Raw genomic sequence first — 20964 nt, 5'->3', positions numbered from 1 at the left:
ACTTATCGAAATGAGCCATCGCCACCGGAAACCATTGAATGGTTAAAATATTGGTGCCGTGAAGCTGCTATATGTCGCTCAGACTGAGCGGGATGTGATGCTTTTATTTATGCTGTTCATTATACTGCCAACTGAGCAATCCATCGCAGAAAGAGCTTCCGTGTTGCCCCACAGAGTCGTTTCCGTTTACTGGTGGAAATAAACCGGTGGAGCAGCTTCAGGAGGCTGGTTCCGGCTCTTCTGCAGGGTAAGTGTTTTACTGAACTGCTGTGAAAGTGCCTTTTATTCTTCACATTCACATTCACAGTTATATCTCGCTTTACAGTGAAACTGATTAGCAGAGTAGAGTTTCTGCCAACTTCGTTAACTGTTGCGTTCAAATGCCACTGGGAAAATACACTCAAAACAAAAAGCGTGACGTTTAAATGGTTAATTTTAAATGGCTTCTTCTTCGTTTCCGTCGAATTCATTTTGATCCAACAAAATTCATTCGTCGATTGAGTAGTTGGTCTTTTGCAGAAAAGCCGTCAGTGCCTATTGTGATATTGAAGGCATGGTAAATTTCAAGAAAAAAAAATGACAGCAAGCCCAATACTTTGGCAGATGAGAGCATTAGCTGCTTTTCTTACTTCTTTTCTGTCTGTAACACATCAAGGTTTTGGTTGAATAATGCAAGATATTTGAATATTTGACTTGTAGCTCTGATAAGACCAGACAGTCGCTTTTTTTATATTTCCTACGTGAACAATCAAATATCTATATAACAATATATACAACATAAATAATAACATTTTGAATAAATATCAAAATAAATATGGTGTTTTCATATTGAATTATCTTAAACATTTTATTATTTAGTTTATATACATTATTTCCTTGACTAGTAGCCTATAATATTACCATAAAACATTATTACGCCGTCATTTCCTATGAGACTCAACTACATATTTTTTTGTGGTGGTCAGTGGTCAGAAGCCATAAATAACGGAGAAACACATGTAGAACAATGTTTTGTTTGTCACTTGTTTTAGTTATGCAGTATAGTGAAGTGAAAAATGCAGGATTGCAATTAACTATCCTGAAAGACATTCTAGGTGTGTCATGGTGTTTAAGTAAATTTTTAGTTAAAGCCAAAAACAAGCAGATCAATTCATTCTCTAGTCTAAGTGAGCGTTTGTGTGAAATTTCCCTCAAAGCTTCACTGAGAAATCGTGCTGGACCTGACAACCTCGGGGAAACTTGTCACAGGTCTAATGGGCTGCTCTGTGATGTTTTATCAGGCTGTTTTCAGGATGCTAATCGGGAATTTAGGCATTCCAGTTGAAGAATCCTGGCCAGTGCAGCACTGCAGGAGTCTTTGATCTTGAACCCAACAAGTGATCTTAAATTTGCCTAAAGGAAATAAAAAGACAGGGGTGCTAACTGAAACATACACCTTGAAGTATCACAATCAGCACTGCAGCTCAGAATGTGTATTGGTTCCATAAATTAATATTACGATGGTTGATTCTCTGCCACTTTTTTATCACAATGTTAAATATGTGCTGCTATGGTTCATTATGTTATCTTCTATCTCAAAGAGCAGAAAGTACCAGGAAAAAACAACTGATTTGCTGCACTCTGTTGCTGGATAGGTTTTTGAAGGCAGAATGCACACGCTCAGTTTATATACTCCATAACTGGTTTTGTTCGTCGTTTTTCCGACGCTTCTCGGAGACCTTGGACGCGGCACAGTGAGATCACGTGTGTGTGTTTCTGCGCTGTGATTGGCTCTGACAGAGCGGAGCGGATCAGCTGCTGTCTGCTGGAGGCTCAGCCGGGAACTGGCTCCTTCCCCACCGGCTCCTACAGCCCTGTCACCCGGCAGGCTAACAGCCTCCTCCCAGCTGAGAGGCCCGCAGTTAGGGTTCGCCTATCGGTCCATTTTCTTTCATTTATAATTGTCTCCTTAACGTTTCCAGTGATGCGAAAGCGGAATAACTCGGTGACTACCGAGCCTGACAACGGGAACACCGGCACTCTGCCGGACAGCGACCCGGACCTGAAGCAGCGTCCCGGTAGGGGAGCAGCGGAGAACGCAGCCGTGGGCCGGCAGGGCCCGGTGGAGGACCGGAGCATGGGGAAACCGTTCAGGAGGTAACACCGGGGTGTCAGGACAGGGACACATCTCTTTATTCACATCACTAAAATCCATCAATCAGTCCGTTAATAAAAGTTTGGAAACGTCACGAGGGTCCTTCATTGTGACAAAAGGACAGAAAGCAGCAGTTTAGATTAAAATGTAAATTATCTGATGATGTTGCCTGTTCCCAGTCAGCAACACTTGCTCTGTTTACTGTTCCTTCTGCCAGTATCCCTCCACAAAACAACCATCAATCAAAACCATTTAAAGTCAGCTCCAGAAAACAAAACAATGAGATGTCTTCAAGCTAAACAAAAGTAAAATAATTAAACATAAATAAATTATGTGTATATTTAAAAAAGGGGCCTCAGGTTCAATCCCCAGCTACAACGCAAACCAGTTTATCCAGGCTTGTGCCGTTCCCAAGCCTGGATAAATGGGGAGTGTTGGGACAGGAAGGGCACCCGGTGTAAAAATGTAGTGTAATGTAATGCCAGATAAATCATGTCAAAGAGCTGTCTTGCTGTGGTGATCCCAAATAGAGAAAGAGGAGAAGAAATAAAATGATAAAATAGAAGATCTAATAATAATTTGCATTTTTTAAAGCCTTTTCTTTGATATGGGATGTGATTTAGGAAGACTTAATTAATTAATCTTTCACCGCATATCCATGTCTTGGTTGCGGGGGGGTGGTTCTGAAGCCAATCCCAGCTCACACTGTGGAGAGCGGGGCCACCCTGGACAGGTCACCAGTTCATCACAGGGCCAACACACAGAGACAGACAGAGACCAACAACCACTCACACTCAGACCTACGGACAATTTATAGTCACCAGGTAACACAAGGAGAACATGGCCACAGGCCAGGCATCGAAACTGGAGCCGATTGAGTAAGAATTAAAAAGGCATTATTTAATATCGTCTAAGTTAATGGATCCAGAAAAACTTGATGAAAAAGATCATTCTAAGTAGCAGAAACTTGATTAATAATTAAAAATGATTTTACTTAGATTTAATTCGAACACAGAACACATTTACGTCAAACCCCTGACCAGTCCAATGAGCTGAAACTCACTGGTTTCACTGCGACTGTGGGGCTGGTTAGACTGGATGTGTCAGATGAGTTAGTGAAGAGAAATCTTTAGGCACGTATGACTCTGACACCTCTGCACAGGAGAGACTGGACCCACTGGCTGCTAAGCTCCAGTTGGAGCTTCATACCCTGAACCTGAGAAATAACATAATCAGACACTCCTGGAAACCATAAATCAATTATACAATTGAGTAACAATGATCTACTTTGATAATCAGTTCCTTGGCTGTGAGAATGTGATGGATCAAGTAATTCATGTCACATGATATACATTTAGTAAATATGGCACTTTTGAAAAGCAGAAAAGTTTTTTTCTCACTACATTACAGTCTAATCAATCATGAAGGAGGCTGTGTGACTTGTTATTTTGATCATTTTTAAAGCGTTAACATTTGTTCAAAAGTGTTCTACAAGAACAATGGTTTCTCATATGAAAGGATTTGCTGATTTTTCTTACATGTGATAGTAAACTGCCTGAACATGTACTGAAACTTAAACAGCCATTTTCACTGTTTTCAGATTTTGTTTTCATTTATTCTTGTTACCAAATCAAAAGATTTGATAGACATTTCTTGTTAGATCAACAAAGAAAATAAGAATTTACTTAAATTCAGATTCCACACCGATACTGAAGCGACACCTGACTATTTCTTGCTCTTCCTCTTTCAATTTATCCGACAGAGGAGAAAATGATAAGGGTTAGGATTAGGGTCCACCTCTAGATAATCTGCGTCCTGTCAGGTTTATGTCCTCTTCTGTCTAATCCTCATTAGAGCGTCTCTGCAGATTATGGACCAACAGGAAGCCTATCTTAGCACATAAACAGGCTGCTAAGGGGTGCTGCACACTAAAACTGGGACTGTAGAGAAGTTCAGCAGCAGAAGGAGAGTCAGGTGCTAGCCTCAGATAATTTACCTGTCGCCCTCCGCCCTCTCCTTCAGTGTCATCACATATAGATCACTTACAGCCATCTGCAGGCATCACCTGTAAGGCCCACAGAAGTGGTTTCCTCAATTGTGTTACTGACCAGACCAACCCCTGACCTGACAGCAAGTTTAAAAACATGAAGGAAACTCCTGTTTCCTTTGTTCTCTGCTTATTGACCAAATCCTCCAGAACTGCTCATCCCCCAGGCTTCACTAGACCAGTCATCATTAATCCAGGCTCCTTTAAAGCAACTTTCTTTAGACCAGTTGTAATTAGGCCAGGCCCCCTTAGACCAGTTGTCGTTACACCAAACTCCATCAGGCTGGACACCATTAAGTTAGGCTCCAGTTGACCAGGCTTTATTAAACCAGACTCCAGTTGACCAAACGCCATTAGATCAGACTTCATCAGACCAAGCTCCAACAGGACATTTTTTCTGTGGCGATGTAGAAATAACATCTGTTTAACTTTTTAAAATGTTTGTGCTGCTTTATGAGAATTTCTTGAACATTTTTACACCACATCATCTTTAATAATATTTCGAAGTCATCGCCTCATGTTATTTCATGCTGGTTTCAGGGTTTAGGTTTTCTCTCCTGGATGTTGAGAAGAGATGTTTTTTTTAATCATTTTTCAGTAAATACACATGTAACCCAGTCATCAAGCAAAAAGAAGCGCTCCGAGTGGCATAGTAACTTACTAGAGCAAACTAAGGCACGTTCTCCGCATGTTGAAAATGATTCCACAAAACTTAAATCAATGAGATTATAATCATGGCTTACTGTTACAGCGAGTGTGATCGCTGTACGGCTCGATATGTAATTAGGTACAGCTCTGACAGTTGTTTTCATTTGAATGGACCAAACTCAGTCAGTGTTTGCTGCACAGAAAAAATAATTCACCTTCCTGCTGGGCATTGCTGCCTGTCGCAGCACCTCCAGTGCCCATGGGTCAGCTGCAGGGTCATCAGCCAGGAACCACCATTCACCAGTGTTTTGCCCATTTAATCTTGGAACATCCACTGGTGGTGGAGCAGTGACACCCCCTGCAGCTGATAGCTGTTACCCCCTGCGACTGTTGTCGGGGTTAGTTGGTCTTCCCCTGGGGTCTATCGTTCCTCCTCAGCTAGAGCCAAAAGCTGCCTTTCTCAGCCTCCTCTGCCAGTTCGATCACTGTCTTCCTCAGCTTCCCTCCAGTCGCTCCTGCGTCCCTCAAGAGGCATAAGGTTGACAGGCCCACAAAGCCCCTGCAGCCAATCTCTACTAGGTAGATGGTGGTGTTCCAGCCAGCTCCGAGTACTTGGCCTTCTTGCACTTGAAGGCAGCCTTGATCCCCTCCTCCTCATACCGTGAACTTGATGAATTGCACTGATCTTGCATTGGTGGACCACATAACAATTTCAGGACAGAGAGATGTGGTGGTGATCGCACTGGGGAACCGAATCTGCCCATACGGTCAATCCTCATGTTCCACTCCTGGTCAGGGGAAAATGGCCTTGGTATTTCTTTTGGCCTGGTGTGTTTTCGTCCCCTACCTGCCTTGACAAAGCTGATGTGGTTCTTTGCTGGTAGTGATTCTTTGCTGACCTGATGGCGTCCTTCCAGCACCTCATCTAGCTTCCTCAGGACCTGGTCATGGCACCATCTAGAGCGCCCCTGAGAGAGACAGTCTTGCAGCTTGACAGTATGTGCTTTCATTGGGAGCATTGCAGTGAACAGCATTCTTCACTCCCACTGGTGGAGATTACAAGTACAGGGAAGTGCGTCGTAGGCTGAACAAATGAGGAAGCTGAGCTTTGCCTGTGGAATTTTCCACAAGTCAGACTAACTGATGTTCCAGTTGAAAACTCCCTCCCAGGTTGTCCTGCTTCCTTCTTGGCCCTGCAACATGGCTTTGATCTTGTAGCACTCGTCACATTCTTCCATCCTCATCACCTCTGCCACCACTATCCCCTTCTTCTCCTCGTGGTTGGCCTTGGACCAGAACCGTGATGCTTCTCCCCATCCTAGCCCCGCTCTGCCAATAGCTCAGACAACCTCCATTTGAGAGTTTCACTTTCTGCCAGTGAACCTTGGCGTTTGCATTCCTTAGCAACTGGTCAGTGGATTCTCTTAGCTGACCACCCTTGTCTCCTCTTGCATGTAGCCCAAACTGATGGACTGTAGAGGCAGCTGCAGTGCATTCCTCCCTAAGAGGACTGTTTCAGAGAGGCACCATGGCAGCCCCAACCACTTTCAGATGAAGAAATTGGCTTTTGCATCCATGTTGCTTGCAGTGGATGAGGAAATCACCAACTCACCCTCTTGTAAAACATGAATTGGCTGTATTAGGCCTTGTACTTCCCAGGGAGTTGGCTTTGGTCGAGGGGGAGGGGGCAGTACCATTTCTGTTCTGGTCTGACAGCTGCCGGGTTGCGTTGTAGTCCCAACAGACACTGAGACTTTTGGAAATGACACAGACCCCATAGTTCTGCCCTGATGTGGATCAGTCTGGTCTACCAGTGAAGGAACAACATGGAGGATTAATTTTAGTGTTACAGATCTTGTTGTCCCTGTAGCAGCTGTTGTTCAGTTCATTTCTATATTTTAATTCTACATCTTTCTAGGATCTTCACTGTTGGACAGTGACAGTAATTTTTTCTTCTTTCTTCTGTTTTTTTCTGTGCTGTCCTGGTGACTTCCTCCTGCTGCTGAAAATTTTACCTTAAAAAGTCTCTCATCTTAAAAAGGAAATAGCTAGAAAAAAAGCTAACACTGGCAGCTAAAGATTAGTTCAGCTACAGAGCCGCTGAAACAACAGAATACTCCTTTAACCACTGCAGTCACTTTCTCTCATGTGAAATGTTTGACCTTGTTTCAAGAAGTGGACTCTAAAATTAGATCTCATCACCACAGCACAGAGAAGAAGTGGAGGCAAGTCCATAACCTGAGTCCAGCTCCACGTGTCCTGTTCTCACATTTTCAGACATTATTCTGACAGGAAGTGATCTCACTGATGTGATGTGTTTGAGATTCAGGTCATGGGTTTGATTCCAGACTGTTGTCAAATGAGAGAGTGAAAGAAGAAGTCTGTTTTTCTCTGTTTGAGTCAGCATTTCAGACTTCAAATGACTTCAAATGACCCTCTCAGTCTTTAAACTCTCTCACAACCTCACCCACTCACCATCCCCGACCTCTGACAGATGCATTCATTTTCCAGTAAACAGAGGATCTCTTGTTCTTTTTTGTGGTATTGTAGTGTCCAGAGACCCGACAAGCTGCTGCATCCATCGTTAAACAGAAAACTTGCCTCATGTCATTCAGGTTTTCATATCTGATAAAAGCTTAAAAAGATTCATTTAATCCAATCGTCACAGGATTTGTTCCAGTCAATATTGAATCTTAATTTAAGTAAATGTGTGCCTTCAGATTCAAGTGTCATCAAAATACATTGTAAAAATGTGAAGTTTGATACAGGGACTGACCTGGCTCCTGAGGTTTGAGCTGACGATACCTCAGGGAGTGCTGATGCTGCACTTGGGAGCTCATTCAGTCTTCATGTTTGCTGACAAATCACTTAATCAGTAGTGTTTTCGTTTAATGAACAATTCATTGTTTTATCAGACAGTAGCAAGGGACCCAGGTAACTGACAGAGAGATTACAAGGGCCAAACCTGGGACATGTTGCTCAGGGCTTGATGATGACCAGGTTTCAGTTCATCTTCGCAGGGAGTGGAGAGAATGCAGGGTAGAGAGGATGCTGTGATTTTTATTTTTATTTAATTTTTTTTTTTTGTGACAAAGCATCCTCATTAAAATTGGTTTAATATTGCTTATTCAGATGTAAATACAAATTATAGACTGTTTCAGAGAAACAGTAAGTAGATATTTTCGTTTAGTCTCTTTATTTGATGTGGGATCTGGGAACGGGAATCAGGTTCCTGCAGTTTTAAAAAACTGCAGGAAAATTTTGTACTGTCTCCATATTCCTGAGTGCTGTTTGCTGTTGGGTGAAGGGAGTTACTGTGACTGGATTCCTTCAGGTTTCTGTGTGTGTCTGCAGAGGATGCAAAGTCATCTTGAGACAGTAGTGTTTTATAGACTTGGTCTCTGGCTGCGATCCCAGTGAGGGTTCAGGTCTCACACACAGTGACAAGCCTCATCCTTGAAACCAATGTACCATAATAAAAAAGGTTCCTGTCAAGCAGGAGCTATGACACAAGCCACCTCAGGGGGAAACAGAGTAAGGTGAACAGACCTGAATCAATGTCACAGATGCTGGCTCAGCAAAAACACTGGAGTCTCCATTTCTGTCTCACAGCTGTAGCAGTGATGTGAGGTGTTGTATCAAGTGCAAACCGAAAATGTGCAGCAGGTTTATAAAAGTCAAAGTCAGGCATGTTAGGACCTAAGTCTGCATGACAGGAGCAAACTATCTCATCCAGATCTGAATCATTTCATATCCAGATACTGATAAAATTGATAGAACGTGTTCTGTGATTTCAGTGTGAAAACAGCTGTTTAAAATTACCATGTACTGATGAAAGACCAGGATTTGGTTCAGTCTCTCATCAGTCTCCCGTGATTGTATGTGACTCAATACAATTGATAAAGGTGTCTGTTGTGGACTGAATATTGTAATCAGTGAATCTGTAACACAACAGAATAAAAAAAGTCAGTCTTTGGTTGCACATCATCCTATTGCAAAGTTGTGGGTCTGTGTTTTAGTATGAATGCCCGGAGATGCTGGGGATGTTTTTTTTCTCCATTCTGTAAGTGAGCATCAGACATTACCATGTTAATAAAACTTTTCACTTCCCTTTGAACTGGTACCAAGAGATCTTTCATCAGTGAAGGATTTCCACCAGGATGTTTGATTTTGTCTGCTGAGTGGTGTTCTGTGGAAGGGAAGCACTCCGAGGCTTGGATGGATAAGTCACAGAGGGGTTGGATATACATCTATAGACTTTATCAGCCACACTGATTATCATTTTCACGCTAGAAATTAAATCAAAGCTAAGAGCCATACGATAGGCTTCTGGCCCAAGTACAGTAACAGAGTGGACACTCTTCCCTGAAGATCAACACAAAGGTCCCCCCCATCCAATCAGAATAGCGGCTTCAGCATTCACCAGGTACAATAGACTTTCTGTTCATGGCTGGAGGTCAGTCTTTGACCACTTTATCGCCACCCAGAGATACTCACGCATGAGAGTACAGCTAGCTCTCATGTCAACTGTGGCCTTTCCACGCCATGCACTTCTTAAAACTGGGACAACAAGCTGCTGGGGACTGGAGGATGTAATCCAAGTGGATTACAGTGAGTCTAGCAGACTGACTCTCATGATTGTTCTTCTTTGTTGAGATGACGGGGAAAAAGATTTTCTAGTTTTCACTACTGACACTGAACTATTCCCAGACAGCATCAGGGCAAAACATATAAGTGTGACTCCCCTCTTTCCCAACCCCCAAAAAAGGCCCATGTCAGAGCTCTTGCAGTCCAGAAAAGGATTTTATTTACATTAAGTGACCAGATAGAAATATGTGTCAGGGAGGGCACAGCCAAAATAACAAACATAATCAACTAAGATTAGGAATCTAACCTGACAAAAAAAAAGAAACCTACCTCCTTCATCAAAAAACTAAAATTTAATGAAGACAAATAGCTTCCATCCCTTAGAGCTACTGTTATAACAAAAATAGAAGAAATGAAACTACAGCTGTTCTAAAACCAAAACATGAAGTGTCCTAAGTGCAGTACAGCCCAGAATGGTCCAGTTGTGGGTAGGCAGGTGGAGGAGCCACACCCAGCTCAGCTAACCTTCTTTTTTTTTAAAGGGGAAACTGTTCATCTTCAGCCAATCCAACTTTCCACCTGGAAAAGGAAACTGGATACACACATACACAGGGAGGACTCAAGGCAGACAACAATATATGCAAATGACCAAAGGTCATAACAGCAGATTTGGCTTCAACCATGAAAGTTTCTAGTTTTCTTTCCAGACCTGAAAAAGGTGTTGTAACTGTTCCTTACTTTCAATCTCTACTTTCTGAATGGTTGCACACATCTTAGTTCAACAATACTGGCTCAAACTGTGTTAGACAACTTGCAAATCCTTTCTCGAGTAGCTGTAATCACAGTAAAAGGATGATTTGCACTTATTTGATCCATGAAACACTGAAGTTCATTTTAAGTATTTTGAATTCCTTTCAGGTATGCTGTCAGCTCTTTGATTGCCTGACTTTACTCTTTCATTTCTGTGTGCATCCTGTCCCAACCTTTCTGTTTGTTTGTTTGTTTGGTTTTTTTTTTTGGGGGGGGTTTGTTGTTTTTTTTTGGAGCAGTAGAAAGTATTGTTCTTGGATGTTCATACTGATGTGGAGATGCTGAGTAAGGAAAAGCTGTTATGTTCAATACTCCTCCTCCTGGATAAGATGAAGAAAGCAGAGCCGCAGCCTTCCCAAGTGAAAGATTGATTAACAGATGGTAAATTATTCAAGGGAGAAAAGGATCTGTAAGGGTCTTTGACATTAGATACTCCAGCATGAAATTGACTTGGGTTGGGACAATAAGGCTGTAAGTGTGCACTAAAATTCAGTGTGTGCACGAAGGGGGGCAACAAAATACTGTTGGTGACACAGAGAGAGTTATGGTTCAGCCATAATGTAAGATGTCCAGAAGATGGACAAAAAGAATAGATATAACTTAATTTTATAGCTCAGGACCCCATGTTGGGTGCCATTTCTGCAGCATCGAAGCTTCCACTCTAAGCAAAAACTAAAAGCGTTGGGCACCAGACAGGCAAGGCTGCAAATCAAGCCACCTCAACCTGTTGAAGTCTGGTCATTTTTTGCCAGATTGGTGGGGGGAGTGCCACATTTTTAATATCTCTTAAACATCACACATGCACAACAATAATACAGACAGACAGAATGTGAGCCTGAGCTTGAAGAGAAGCTTTCTGTGCACAAAAACAAGATAAGAAATCCAGTTGTTTCCCACTAAACACTCCAAGACTAAGATGACCTGGATGATTTAGAACCTTCACAGACATATCTTTCTGTGTATAAACTGCAGCTTAATTTGTGTAGACCCTAGTCAACCTACACTGACTGGGACAGAAAGGAAGACATAAAATCACATCAGTATGTGTTTGTTCATTACAAGTCATATTGCCATTGAACAGACAGATGACAGATTTTCTGTCTGAGCCAGAGTGGAGGAGGAACTGGTATGATCATCATCAGAGCTAAAAACACGACTCACTGTGACAGAGACAAGTCTTCTCCATCAAAGTGGACTCCTTTCAGATCAGTTACATCTCCAGTGGCTCTGTCTCATCTGTCCAGCAGCATTTTCAGATCCTACAGCTGCTACAACTGACTGAAAAGTAATCTTTTGATTGACTATATTTTAGTTAACTAAAACGTCACTGGTTTCAGTTCTTCGCCCATGGTTTCATCACATTATTCTTCACAGTCATTGATCAAATGACTTAATCTCATTGATAAAATCATCTGGAATATTTGATAACGGAAATAGGGATTCATTGAACTCTGGTTCAGATGCTCTCTACTTTCAGCCCTGTGTCTCATGACATGATTGGGGGTTTAGTGTCCTGCAGCCTTACCACCATCAATCCCATCTCCTCCACACTTTCCCCCAGCTCTCTGCAGTGGGCTCACCTCTGCTTGACTTTGAGGTTGCAGCACACAGCTTGACAACAGCTAACAATACTGCTGGCTCACTGCCAGCTGATGTTGAAAGCATACTTTACGCTGACCAGCAGACACCAACACACACACAAACACCGACCGCAGCACTGTGTGAGTAGATTCCTTTAGTTTCTGGGTTGTCTCAGTTTACAGTTTTTAAGGGAGCTGCAGCTCCAGTTTCTCCTGCCAGCTTGAGTATTTTTCTTTGAAAAACCCAGAACAAGACTCTAAATTGTCCTTAGGTCTGAATGCAAGCGTGAATGGTTGTTCGTCTCTGTTTGTCTTTGTGTGTTGGCCCTGTGATGGACTGGCGACCTGATGGTTCAGGGTGTACCCCGCCTCTCGCCCAGAACGTTGGCTGGGATTGGCTCCAGTAGCCCTGCAACCCGGAAACGGAAAAGCAGTAGAAGATGGATGGATGGAAGGAACCCAGAACAGGACATATAAAGTCCAGCTCAGGTCTGATGGTCCCTCTTTTTGTCTTCCACCTCTGAACCAGAAGATAAGACTAGAGGCTTCAGATATCAGGAGGTCTGATTCAAAAACCCTCTCTGGGGTAATACAGGATGTGCCAAACCAAGTCTATGATATTAATATAGAAAATTAATTGATGTATGCCAATATATCCCCTGTAGAGAGAAATGGGTTTGTATCAGAAGCAGATCGTTGTCTTGATCTCATGTCAAGGTGCTGTTTATGGACTGAATAAAATAATCAAACTTGACAAAATGAAAGTACCCTTTGGATTTTGTTGTAGTGCCACCATCAGAAGAAATTTTCACTCAAATTTTAAGTTTTGGCAGTTTGAGTCCTGGTCTCAGCCCTGCTTCCCATTTAAATCTTTTCCTGTAGGACCACCAACTGTCTTCTCTCAAAGCCCCCCACTGTCACGGACTGGAACCCGATAGAGGCAAGTCCAACACCTGCGTTTATACATCAACAGCATCAATGAAATAATTTCCCTCATGTCAGAAACACCCTGAAACCTGACCTGGTCTGACCCCCAAACAGAATCTACATCTGACATGGGGCAGGTGTTGCATGTCCCAGGGAAAAATCTGTTCAGATCCCATGGAAGGTTGTTGAGGTCCCAGAGAACACGTGTTCAGATCAGGGGACAGTGTTTGGAGTTGATGTTCCTGATCTGAAGCAGTTTTTGCCTGTTTAGTTTTCTCTTGGTCTTGTGGGTCTCTGCGATCTTCCTCTGTGTGAACCTGACCGAGCTGTTCACAATAATCTGATGGTGTTTTTACACTGAGCTCAGACAAACTGCAATCTCTTGAGCTTTTTACTGAACGCCAAATGGTCAGCTAACCTGTCAGTTTTAAATGACCTGAAAACTCAAAGCGCTTCAGTTTACTTTCAGTAATGAGATGGTATTTGGTACAAATGATTGAATTGATTAATGGCTGAATTATTTGTCAGAAAATTTGCTAGTGATTTTTTTTTTTTTTGGAGATCAACTCATTGATTAACTGAATAATAATTAATTAATTAACTAATAACAAAAATAAAAATAGTCACAACAATAGAAATCACAATTATCAAAACTACTGCAAGAAATAATATTGATTGATGAAAACATAAGTCAGTCACTTAGTCCATTTATAAACTTTGTGTTTTATTTAAATGGGATTTAAAAAAGGGACTCAAACTTTTTAATCTCTTGGCTTGTCTACAACAAGGAGTGGTTGGAGAAGAGTGAAGGCTTTGCAGCGTTTAAATAATTCAGTCATCAGACCTGCTGGATCCTGTTACAGTGTTATCAGGGCTCATCATCCTCAGACACAAACACGCTCACTTACCCAATAGCACCAATAGCTCCTTTACATCTGAGCCTGACTGGACTGGAACAGGGTGAATATGAGAAATTAAATCTGAGCGCATTAAAGATTGAAGCTGTTTGGTTTTTGAGCCTGTAAATGTTCTACACAGCCCGGATCCAGGTCTGTAAATTCAATGTGGAAGAAATTCATTGAAACCAGACACATGTTGCGCATATTAAATTTAAGGATTTGCTGTAGGGGAGAGCTCCTGTAAGAGTTCACCTGATTTCTGAATGATATGACAAAATAAAGAGAGTGAGAGAGAGAGAGAGAGAGAGAGAAAAAACACTCTGGTTCCACATGAATACACAGGATCATCTAATGTTGTTTGTAAACTGCAGTAGAGACAGCCTGATCAACATCTAATGTGGATGTTTTGTGTGTCTTCAGATTGGGTCTGGCGGGGAAGCTGAAGAGACTCCTGTTGTGGATACTTGTTGTCTACATCTCCATTCCCCTCATCATCAAACTCTGTCCATCAATCCAGGCCAAACTCGTCTTCCTCAACTTTGGTGAGTATAGCAAAAATTCTTCTCCTTCCAGATATTTGAAATTCATCAATGGAACCATAGATAAATAACAGGTAGGGTCAATGAAACTCAGATAAAAGTGAATGTAGACCTACTGCCAGTGATGGACTTGAATCCAGGATCTCTGAGTCTAAGACTGTCAGCAGAGGACAGCAGGTCCATGTATCTGAAACCTGACTCTGGTCTGGGAGGACAGGAAGCAGGCCAACACTCATGGAGTGATCAATAGTAGATGTACATTAACTGATCATGTAACCTGTCAGTAACCTCTGACCTCTGATCCCCTTCAGTGAGAATACCATATTTCATTGACCTGAAACATCCTTCGGACCAGGGACTGAACCACACATGTAACTTCTATCTGGAGCCAGAAGTCGGACTCAAGATTGGAGTATGGTAAGGCACACGCACACAGGTGTCCTGGGGACAGAGCCTCTAAAACTGTTGATGAAGGATGTTTCATGAACTGCTCTGAACAGCTGTAAGCAGTCAGCTGTGTGTGTGTTTCAGGCACACAGTTCCTGCTCAGATGTGGAAAGAAGCTCAGGGGAAAGAAGGCAACTGGTACGACTCCACATTTAGCTCCAACCACCCCGTTATCCTCTATCTCCATGGCAACGCAGGGACCAGGTGACATTGCACAGACACCCAACTTGTTGTTTCAACTTAAATATTTGAGTGTCCATGCTATTTGACTCAATTCCAACTTTTGTTGATATAACTTAACCTAAAATCAATACTACTTTAGTTTTTGGTTGATTCAACTGCAGTGCTAGTGAGCTTAGCTTACATTTACCAACGGCTTTAATGTAATGTAGTTTTCATCCCAAACATCTAATACAACTTAACAACTAATACTGCCAAATATGTTTCTTGTTTTACTGCTAACATTCAAGCTAACATTTACACTCACCTTGGAAAAATATGATGTACATTCTTTCATCTCTGTCTCTGGTGTTGTTCGTTCCACCGAAAAATGCGTGGGCTTAGCAGGGAAGAAAGTCACATGATGACGCAAGATGCAAAACGTGCTACACAGCATACAGCGTGATGACACACACATTTACAACGTTTATGAAGTAGTCAACTAGACTCAGCCTGACTTATGTTGTTAACATAGCATTGGGTTTTAATTGAGTCAACTTTCATGTAGTTGAGACATCATCAATTGATTATTCTAAGCTAAAATGACATTTTGTACAAATTTGTGTTGTATTGAAAAGGAAAAATGTGTTATGATAACAAACAAGCAACATTGAGTTTTACAGTGCACACATATGTCAGTCCTCTTTGGCATTTAAAACCTTTTACCTTTTTCTTGGTGTGTTTGTTTGCAGAGGAGGGGACCACAGAGTTCAGTTATATAAGGTAAACACACCCAGTAAGCCTCTGGTGCTCCTGATCACCACTAGAGGTCATCTGACTGACCTCCTCTCTGCCTGTCTTCCCTCAGGTCCTCAGTTCATTAGGCTACCATGTAGTCACATTTGATTACAGAGGTGAGAGACTGACTCATCCACACGTAAATAACAAAGCTGCTCCTACAATAATGACAGCTGTGTGTGTGTTTGTGTGCAGGTTGGGGAGATTCAGATGGTTCTCCATCAGAGGAAGGTATGACATCAGATGCTCTCTTCATCTATGATTGGCTGAAACAACGGCTGGACAAAATGCCACTTTTTATCTGGGGACACTCTCTGGGGACAGGGTAACGTACCTACACACACACATCTGTACAGTATGAACACACACACACATACAATAAAAACACCTGCACATAAACACATTTCCCTCGGCTCAAAACCAGTGATTCAAGCTGATCGGTTTGTCCTTTGTTTTGCAGAGTTGCCACCAACCTGGTCAGACGGCTGTGTGACAGAGGTTTGACACACACACACACAGCCACACACACTGCACTACCAGACAGACCTGCACTACCTGCACTACCAATTAGATCAGTGTCTCTCAAGCTTTTTCTGTCGGGCCCCTCTTTGGAGAAAGAAAAAATTTGCACCACCCAAAAAAGTGTAGCAATGGGTCAAGTGTAAAGTTTATTGAACGAAACATCAATATTATAACACTTTGCTTTTCTATGAATAATTAGTTGTGCAAATTAAAAACAACTTCAATTTATGCTTAACAATGCAAATAAACAAGATTGCTTCCTGAGACAATACTTTTCCACATGAAATATAAAATTTGCAATAAAATTACTTCTGGGTGTATTCATTTATTTTTAGAAGAACAAGATAGACTTTTGGAAACAAAATTCTCTTTATATTTTTTTTTATATTTTAACAATATCAGTAACTAATTTGAGCCCATTTTACCCTAAACAAATTCAAACTGCAAAACCTGTGCAGAATAAGTATGTGTGCACAAAAAATAGGGATGCTGAATTCACTCCATCAAGCTTTTAGTGGCTGCAGTGAGCCTGTTGCTTGCTCCAGGCTGATTACTGACACGCTCAAGAAATGCAGAAAAGCCAGAAAAGGTGTGCTTTGTTGTTTATGCCTGCTTTTTTTTTAACCTTTTTCCTGCATACACCAATCATCCATTCTTGAAAAACTCGACTGGCTTATTCGTGTGACTGGGGTGTATACTTTTTTGTCTCTTCATTTTGTTGGGCTTTATACTGTCCGCTGCCACAACAAAATGTTTTGAGACACAATACATGCAGAAGTCTTTTTTCTGTCTCCTACCACATTCACAGTGAATCCAAGACTGAGATATGCATTTTAATCTTTTTTTGTCTTATACTTTGGTAGTGAATCATCTTTCACCTTGGCCAACAGTGTCTCGTTAATTTTGCAAATTTTTCTTATTGCCCAAATAAAAATTGGGCGAGTTTGGGGTGTTTTGGCATTGGGGTGCTCCAATGCCAAAACATAAGTTCTGTCTGCTACATGTTCTGACGAGAAGAAGAAAAACAAAAACAGCAACAACAAAAACAAAACAGGAGCAATCATGCACTCCCCGTCCCTCTGACTGCGCTCCACACCCCACAGTTTGTGAACCACTGCATTAGAAAGAGGTTTATTGATCAAGAAACTCCTCATGTCTCAGTTCATGAGCCAAATTTAACTGTGTGCCTCTCTGACTTTCTGTTCATGTCTCCTGACATCATTATTTTCCATCACTGGTGGAAGGGAAATCATGGGACACATTGGGCTTTGTTGCCCTGCAAAAGAAAAGTGTTTGAAGGAGCCTTTGAATTGTGCTGCTGTACTTCAGTCAGTTTTCAAATGAAGCATGTAAAGGAAGTGGCCCCTGAATTGACACACAGCTATCTACACTGTAAATTGTCCTAAATACAGTGTGCAGGTAATGTACAGTTGCAACCTGACGTTTACATACAGTTTAAAAAAAGGCCAACTTTATTTTTCTTTATGTTTGACAGTAATATTGAGGAAACTGACCCATTTTTTTAATTTGTAAAAGGTTAGAGCCATGAGTTTGTCTCAGCTGACTTGAGTTAACATCACCAGAGTCTCTGATTCTGTTCTCAGGGAGTCCTCCTGATGCTCTGATTCTGGAGTCTCCATTTACTAACATCAGAGAGGAGGCCAAGAGCCATCCATTCTCCATGGTAGAGTACACACACACGCACACGCATGCACGCACACACACACAGATATGCACCCATGTTCACACAGCTGACGTGTAGCTTATATGTGTTTGTTTCAGGTGTACAGATACCTGCCTGGCTTTGATTGGTTCTTCCTCGATGCCATCACAGCCAACAACATCCGCTTTGCCAGCGATGAAAAGTACATAACTTTGAACCTCAACAGTAACCTTTGACCCTGGAGCTCAAGTTCACATGTGTCTGAAGAAAAGGTTCTTGAATTTCCAAGCTGAACCTCAGCAGTTCAGAACTTGCTCAGGACTAGTTTCAGAGAGCAGAATCAGGAGGTTTTTCAGAGTTATGTAGTGTTTGCACAAACTTTTCCACTTGAATTTCAAACCTTCTTTTCAGAATTATGAGATTTCTTTAGAAACACATTTTAAACAATTTACACTGAGTAGCTATGAGAGAAACTCATAGCTACTCAGACTCATTTACGTATATATTTAGGTCAGGTCAGCAACTGACATTTGACCGTTTGTTTTTCACTCCTAAATATGAACAGAAATAATGAATCAATTTCATGGTTAACACAACAGCTGGTGAAGGTTTTAGTTGATCAGAGTAAAATGATTATCAATTAGTTGCTTCACTTTTATCAAAGTTGGTTTGTCCAGGGATGTGCTGTTGATCTGTGGAGTATTACTTTAGGTCCCTCAGGTATAACTGTGTGTCTCCTCAGTGTGAACCACATCTCCTGTCCAGTGTTAATCCTCCATGCTGAGGATGATGGTGTGGTTCCTTTCCATCTGGGCAAAAAGGTACAAATAACAACAAAGAAACAATGTTTTATGTTGATCTACAATTTTCTTCCCAGAGAACTAAACCTACAACCCCTCCCTCGCCCTCCTCCTCCTCTTCCACTTCTCTCCTCTCTCCTCCTCCAGCTGTACAAAATAGCCTCGCAGTCAAAGAGCCTCAGTGGTCACAAAGTTCACTTTGTTCCCTTCAGCTCCTCTTTGGCCTACAAGCACAAGTTCATCTACAGGAGTCCAGAACTCCCAAACATCCTCAGGTAACACACTAACACATCCAGCAATCTAAAGTTGTGTCTTGCTGGCGTAAACTGCTCAGATGGTGGGACGATGTCCTCACAACGTAGGGTGTGCAAAAGCTGAATCAGCTGTGAAGAAACAAAACCTGAAAAATTTTTGGCGCGGTTGGGTGAGGAGTGTTCAAGACAGCCAAGGGAATATGAGGAGTGACCAATAGACCAACATCATCTCAATGTCTATTCAGTGTTCAGACTAACAGCAGTTTTAAAACATTTGCTCCCTGATTTGACACATCTAGGCTCCTGTAGCCACCACCTAATGTCAGTGTCATCTAATGGTGCTTAGGGAGGAATTAATGGCAGCACGGGACAGGAAACATGTTTATTGTTTCATTAATCAACAGTTCACTTGCATCATGAAAAATATTTCCCCTAATGATTTCTTCAAATAACTTGGTGATAATTTCAGATCTGTTTAATGTGTTTTTTCCTCTAATCGCAGTTAGTATGTTTGGTTTTCTGAGTGTTTGTTTGTTTTTTTTGACACTTGTGGTCTCAGGGGGCAGTCCTGGAGATCATCAAGGACCATAATCTGTACTGTAGTCTGGCCGCTGAGATTAGGGGCTAAACCCAAAGTGCATGACACAAACATTCAGATTGTGTCCATACTTAACTGTGGTCGGTGGTTCAGGCTAATGGCTCAAAAATGTTTCATAGTAACAGGAATGGCCTGCATTCATGCAGAAATGTTTCATAATGACGCAACAGAATGTTGGACTGGACTCAGCTGAAGTCTTGATGTTACAGTGACACCCAAATTAGTCCAGCTCAGCAATTCCCGACCTGTGGACTGGGGCCCACAGTGGGGTAAGCCACACCAGTATCGTTAATGGGCTACAATCTTTAGCAAAAAGTGCAAATATGGTGAGGTAGAAAATGTTAGGAACCACTCATCCTTGTGATGAACTTGTGTGTACTTGTTTGTAGCACTGTGACCTGACCTAACCACACCTAATTTTCAGATCCATACACCCATGGGTGCTCAGATTGTGAGTGTATTTGATATTTAAACAATGTGGGTGCTGAGGAGAAATGACAACTATGCCGGTCTCAAACTATCAAAGATATTTGTGTAATTCAGCCTAAGACCATAAATACACCCACCGAATGTGACATATCCAGTAGAATGACTGAATTCTTTTTTTTTTTTTAATGCTGATATGGTGTGAGCTCAATTTCAGTTGTTTCTTTTTGGACTCCTGAAGGTGACACCAATGTTTTTGTTTGTTTATTTCAGTGATTTTCTCGGCACAGCTCATCCCATCTCACAGTAAGGAGGAAGTAAAAGACCAAACACACCACACACATTACCATTTGTTTTCAGTGTGACTGATGAGAGTGAACATTCTCGCATGAACTGAACACAAACACATATCATTCTTTTACTCTTTGTTAATATTTCTCACAAAGCAACACACACAGCACACAGGGTAACACCTGGCCAGACGGTGGATTGTTTTTTCGTCGAGCCAAGACAACAAAGATTAAAGCAAACTGTACAACAAACTGAGACGTGAAGAGAAAATTCAGTTTTAATATTTTATCATCACAACCTGGCACACACAGCTCAATTCTTAGCATCTGCGTGGTTAATTTTTGCCTTTTCTGGTCTGATAGTTTGTTTTCATTGTCAGTCTTTATTCTTTGGCTCCATCTGATCATGTTCAACCCTTGTGTCTGGATCATTCAGGGTCTAGTTTGTTTGTAAACTTCTCAGTTTGAATGCCTGTTATGACTTGAATTATGAATAAAAGATTTGTTCTATGTAGCTGTGGTTTCATTGCCTTACTGCCCATTGGACAGAAAAGACAGGAACAATAAGCAACAGTGTTGTAGTGCTGTAGATACAGTATTGTGCGAAATTGTCAAAAGCTTTTTAGTTTGAATCAGAGTCATGATGATTCTAAATGGACACTCACATTGCTGTCAATTCAAGTGTAACTCCTAAATACTTTACCTTTAACATCAATGTAAAAGTTGTAATTTAAACAAAGACTCAAAAGCCTTTCATTCGGAACGTCAACACAAGTTAAAAGGCAAAACATCAAGGCACCCAAACACCCAAATCATAGTGGTCTGTATACAAACAC

At 41.6% G+C, this 20964-nt stretch overlaps 1 protein-coding gene across 3 annotated transcripts; it reads left to right on the top strand.

Moving 5' to 3' along the window:
- Positions 1 to 3: 3 nt before the first annotated feature.
- On the top strand, positions 4 to 20636 carry abhd12 (abhydrolase domain containing 12, lysophospholipase). 3 transcript variants are annotated; one of them, XM_029521109.1, is made up of 14 exons: positions 4 to 247; positions 1962 to 2136; positions 14053 to 14174; positions 14483 to 14588; positions 14703 to 14822; positions 15530 to 15560; positions 15646 to 15691; positions 15771 to 15900; positions 16036 to 16073; positions 17702 to 17781; positions 17880 to 17962; positions 18503 to 18581; positions 18773 to 18835; positions 20112 to 20636. In XM_029521109.1, exons 2-14 carry the CDS (start codon positions 1964 to 1966, stop codon positions 20112 to 20114), a joined length of 1074 nt encoding a protein of 357 aa, XP_029376969.1. In that variant the 5' UTR covers positions 4 to 247; positions 1962 to 1963; the 3' UTR covers positions 20115 to 20636. The 3 variants fall into 3 exon arrangements, with proteins under 3 accessions (XP_029376969.1, XP_029376967.1, XP_029376968.1); XM_029521107.1 differs by having other exon boundaries at positions 18708 to 18835; XM_029521108.1 differs by lacking the exon at positions 4 to 247 and having other exon boundaries at positions 1826 to 2136; positions 18708 to 18835.
- The last annotated feature ends 328 nt before the right edge of the window (positions 20637 to 20964 follow it).

The sequence above is a fragment of the Echeneis naucrates genome, chromosome 15 (genome assembly GCF_900963305.1).
Source record: "Echeneis naucrates chromosome 15, fEcheNa1.1, whole genome shotgun sequence".
In the NCBI taxonomy this organism is placed as follows: Eukaryota; Metazoa; Chordata; class Actinopteri; order Carangiformes; family Echeneidae; genus Echeneis; species Echeneis naucrates.
Note: the sequence above shows the minus strand (reverse complement) of the source record. Positions and strands in the feature narration are given on the sequence as shown.

Coding starts and splice junctions, on each gene's coding strand:
- abhd12 (XM_029521107.1), top strand. CDS start 1,964: ATGCGAAAGCGGAATAACTCGGTGACTACCGAGCCTGACAACGGGAAC. Junction 14,589..14,702: donor GGACTCAAGATTGGAGTATG/GTAAGGCACACG, acceptor TGTGTGTTTCAG/GCACACAGTTCCTGCTCAGA. Junction 15,692..15,770: donor AGTCACATTTGATTACAGAG/GTGAGAGACTGA, acceptor GTTTGTGTGCAG/GTTGGGGAGATTCAGATGGT.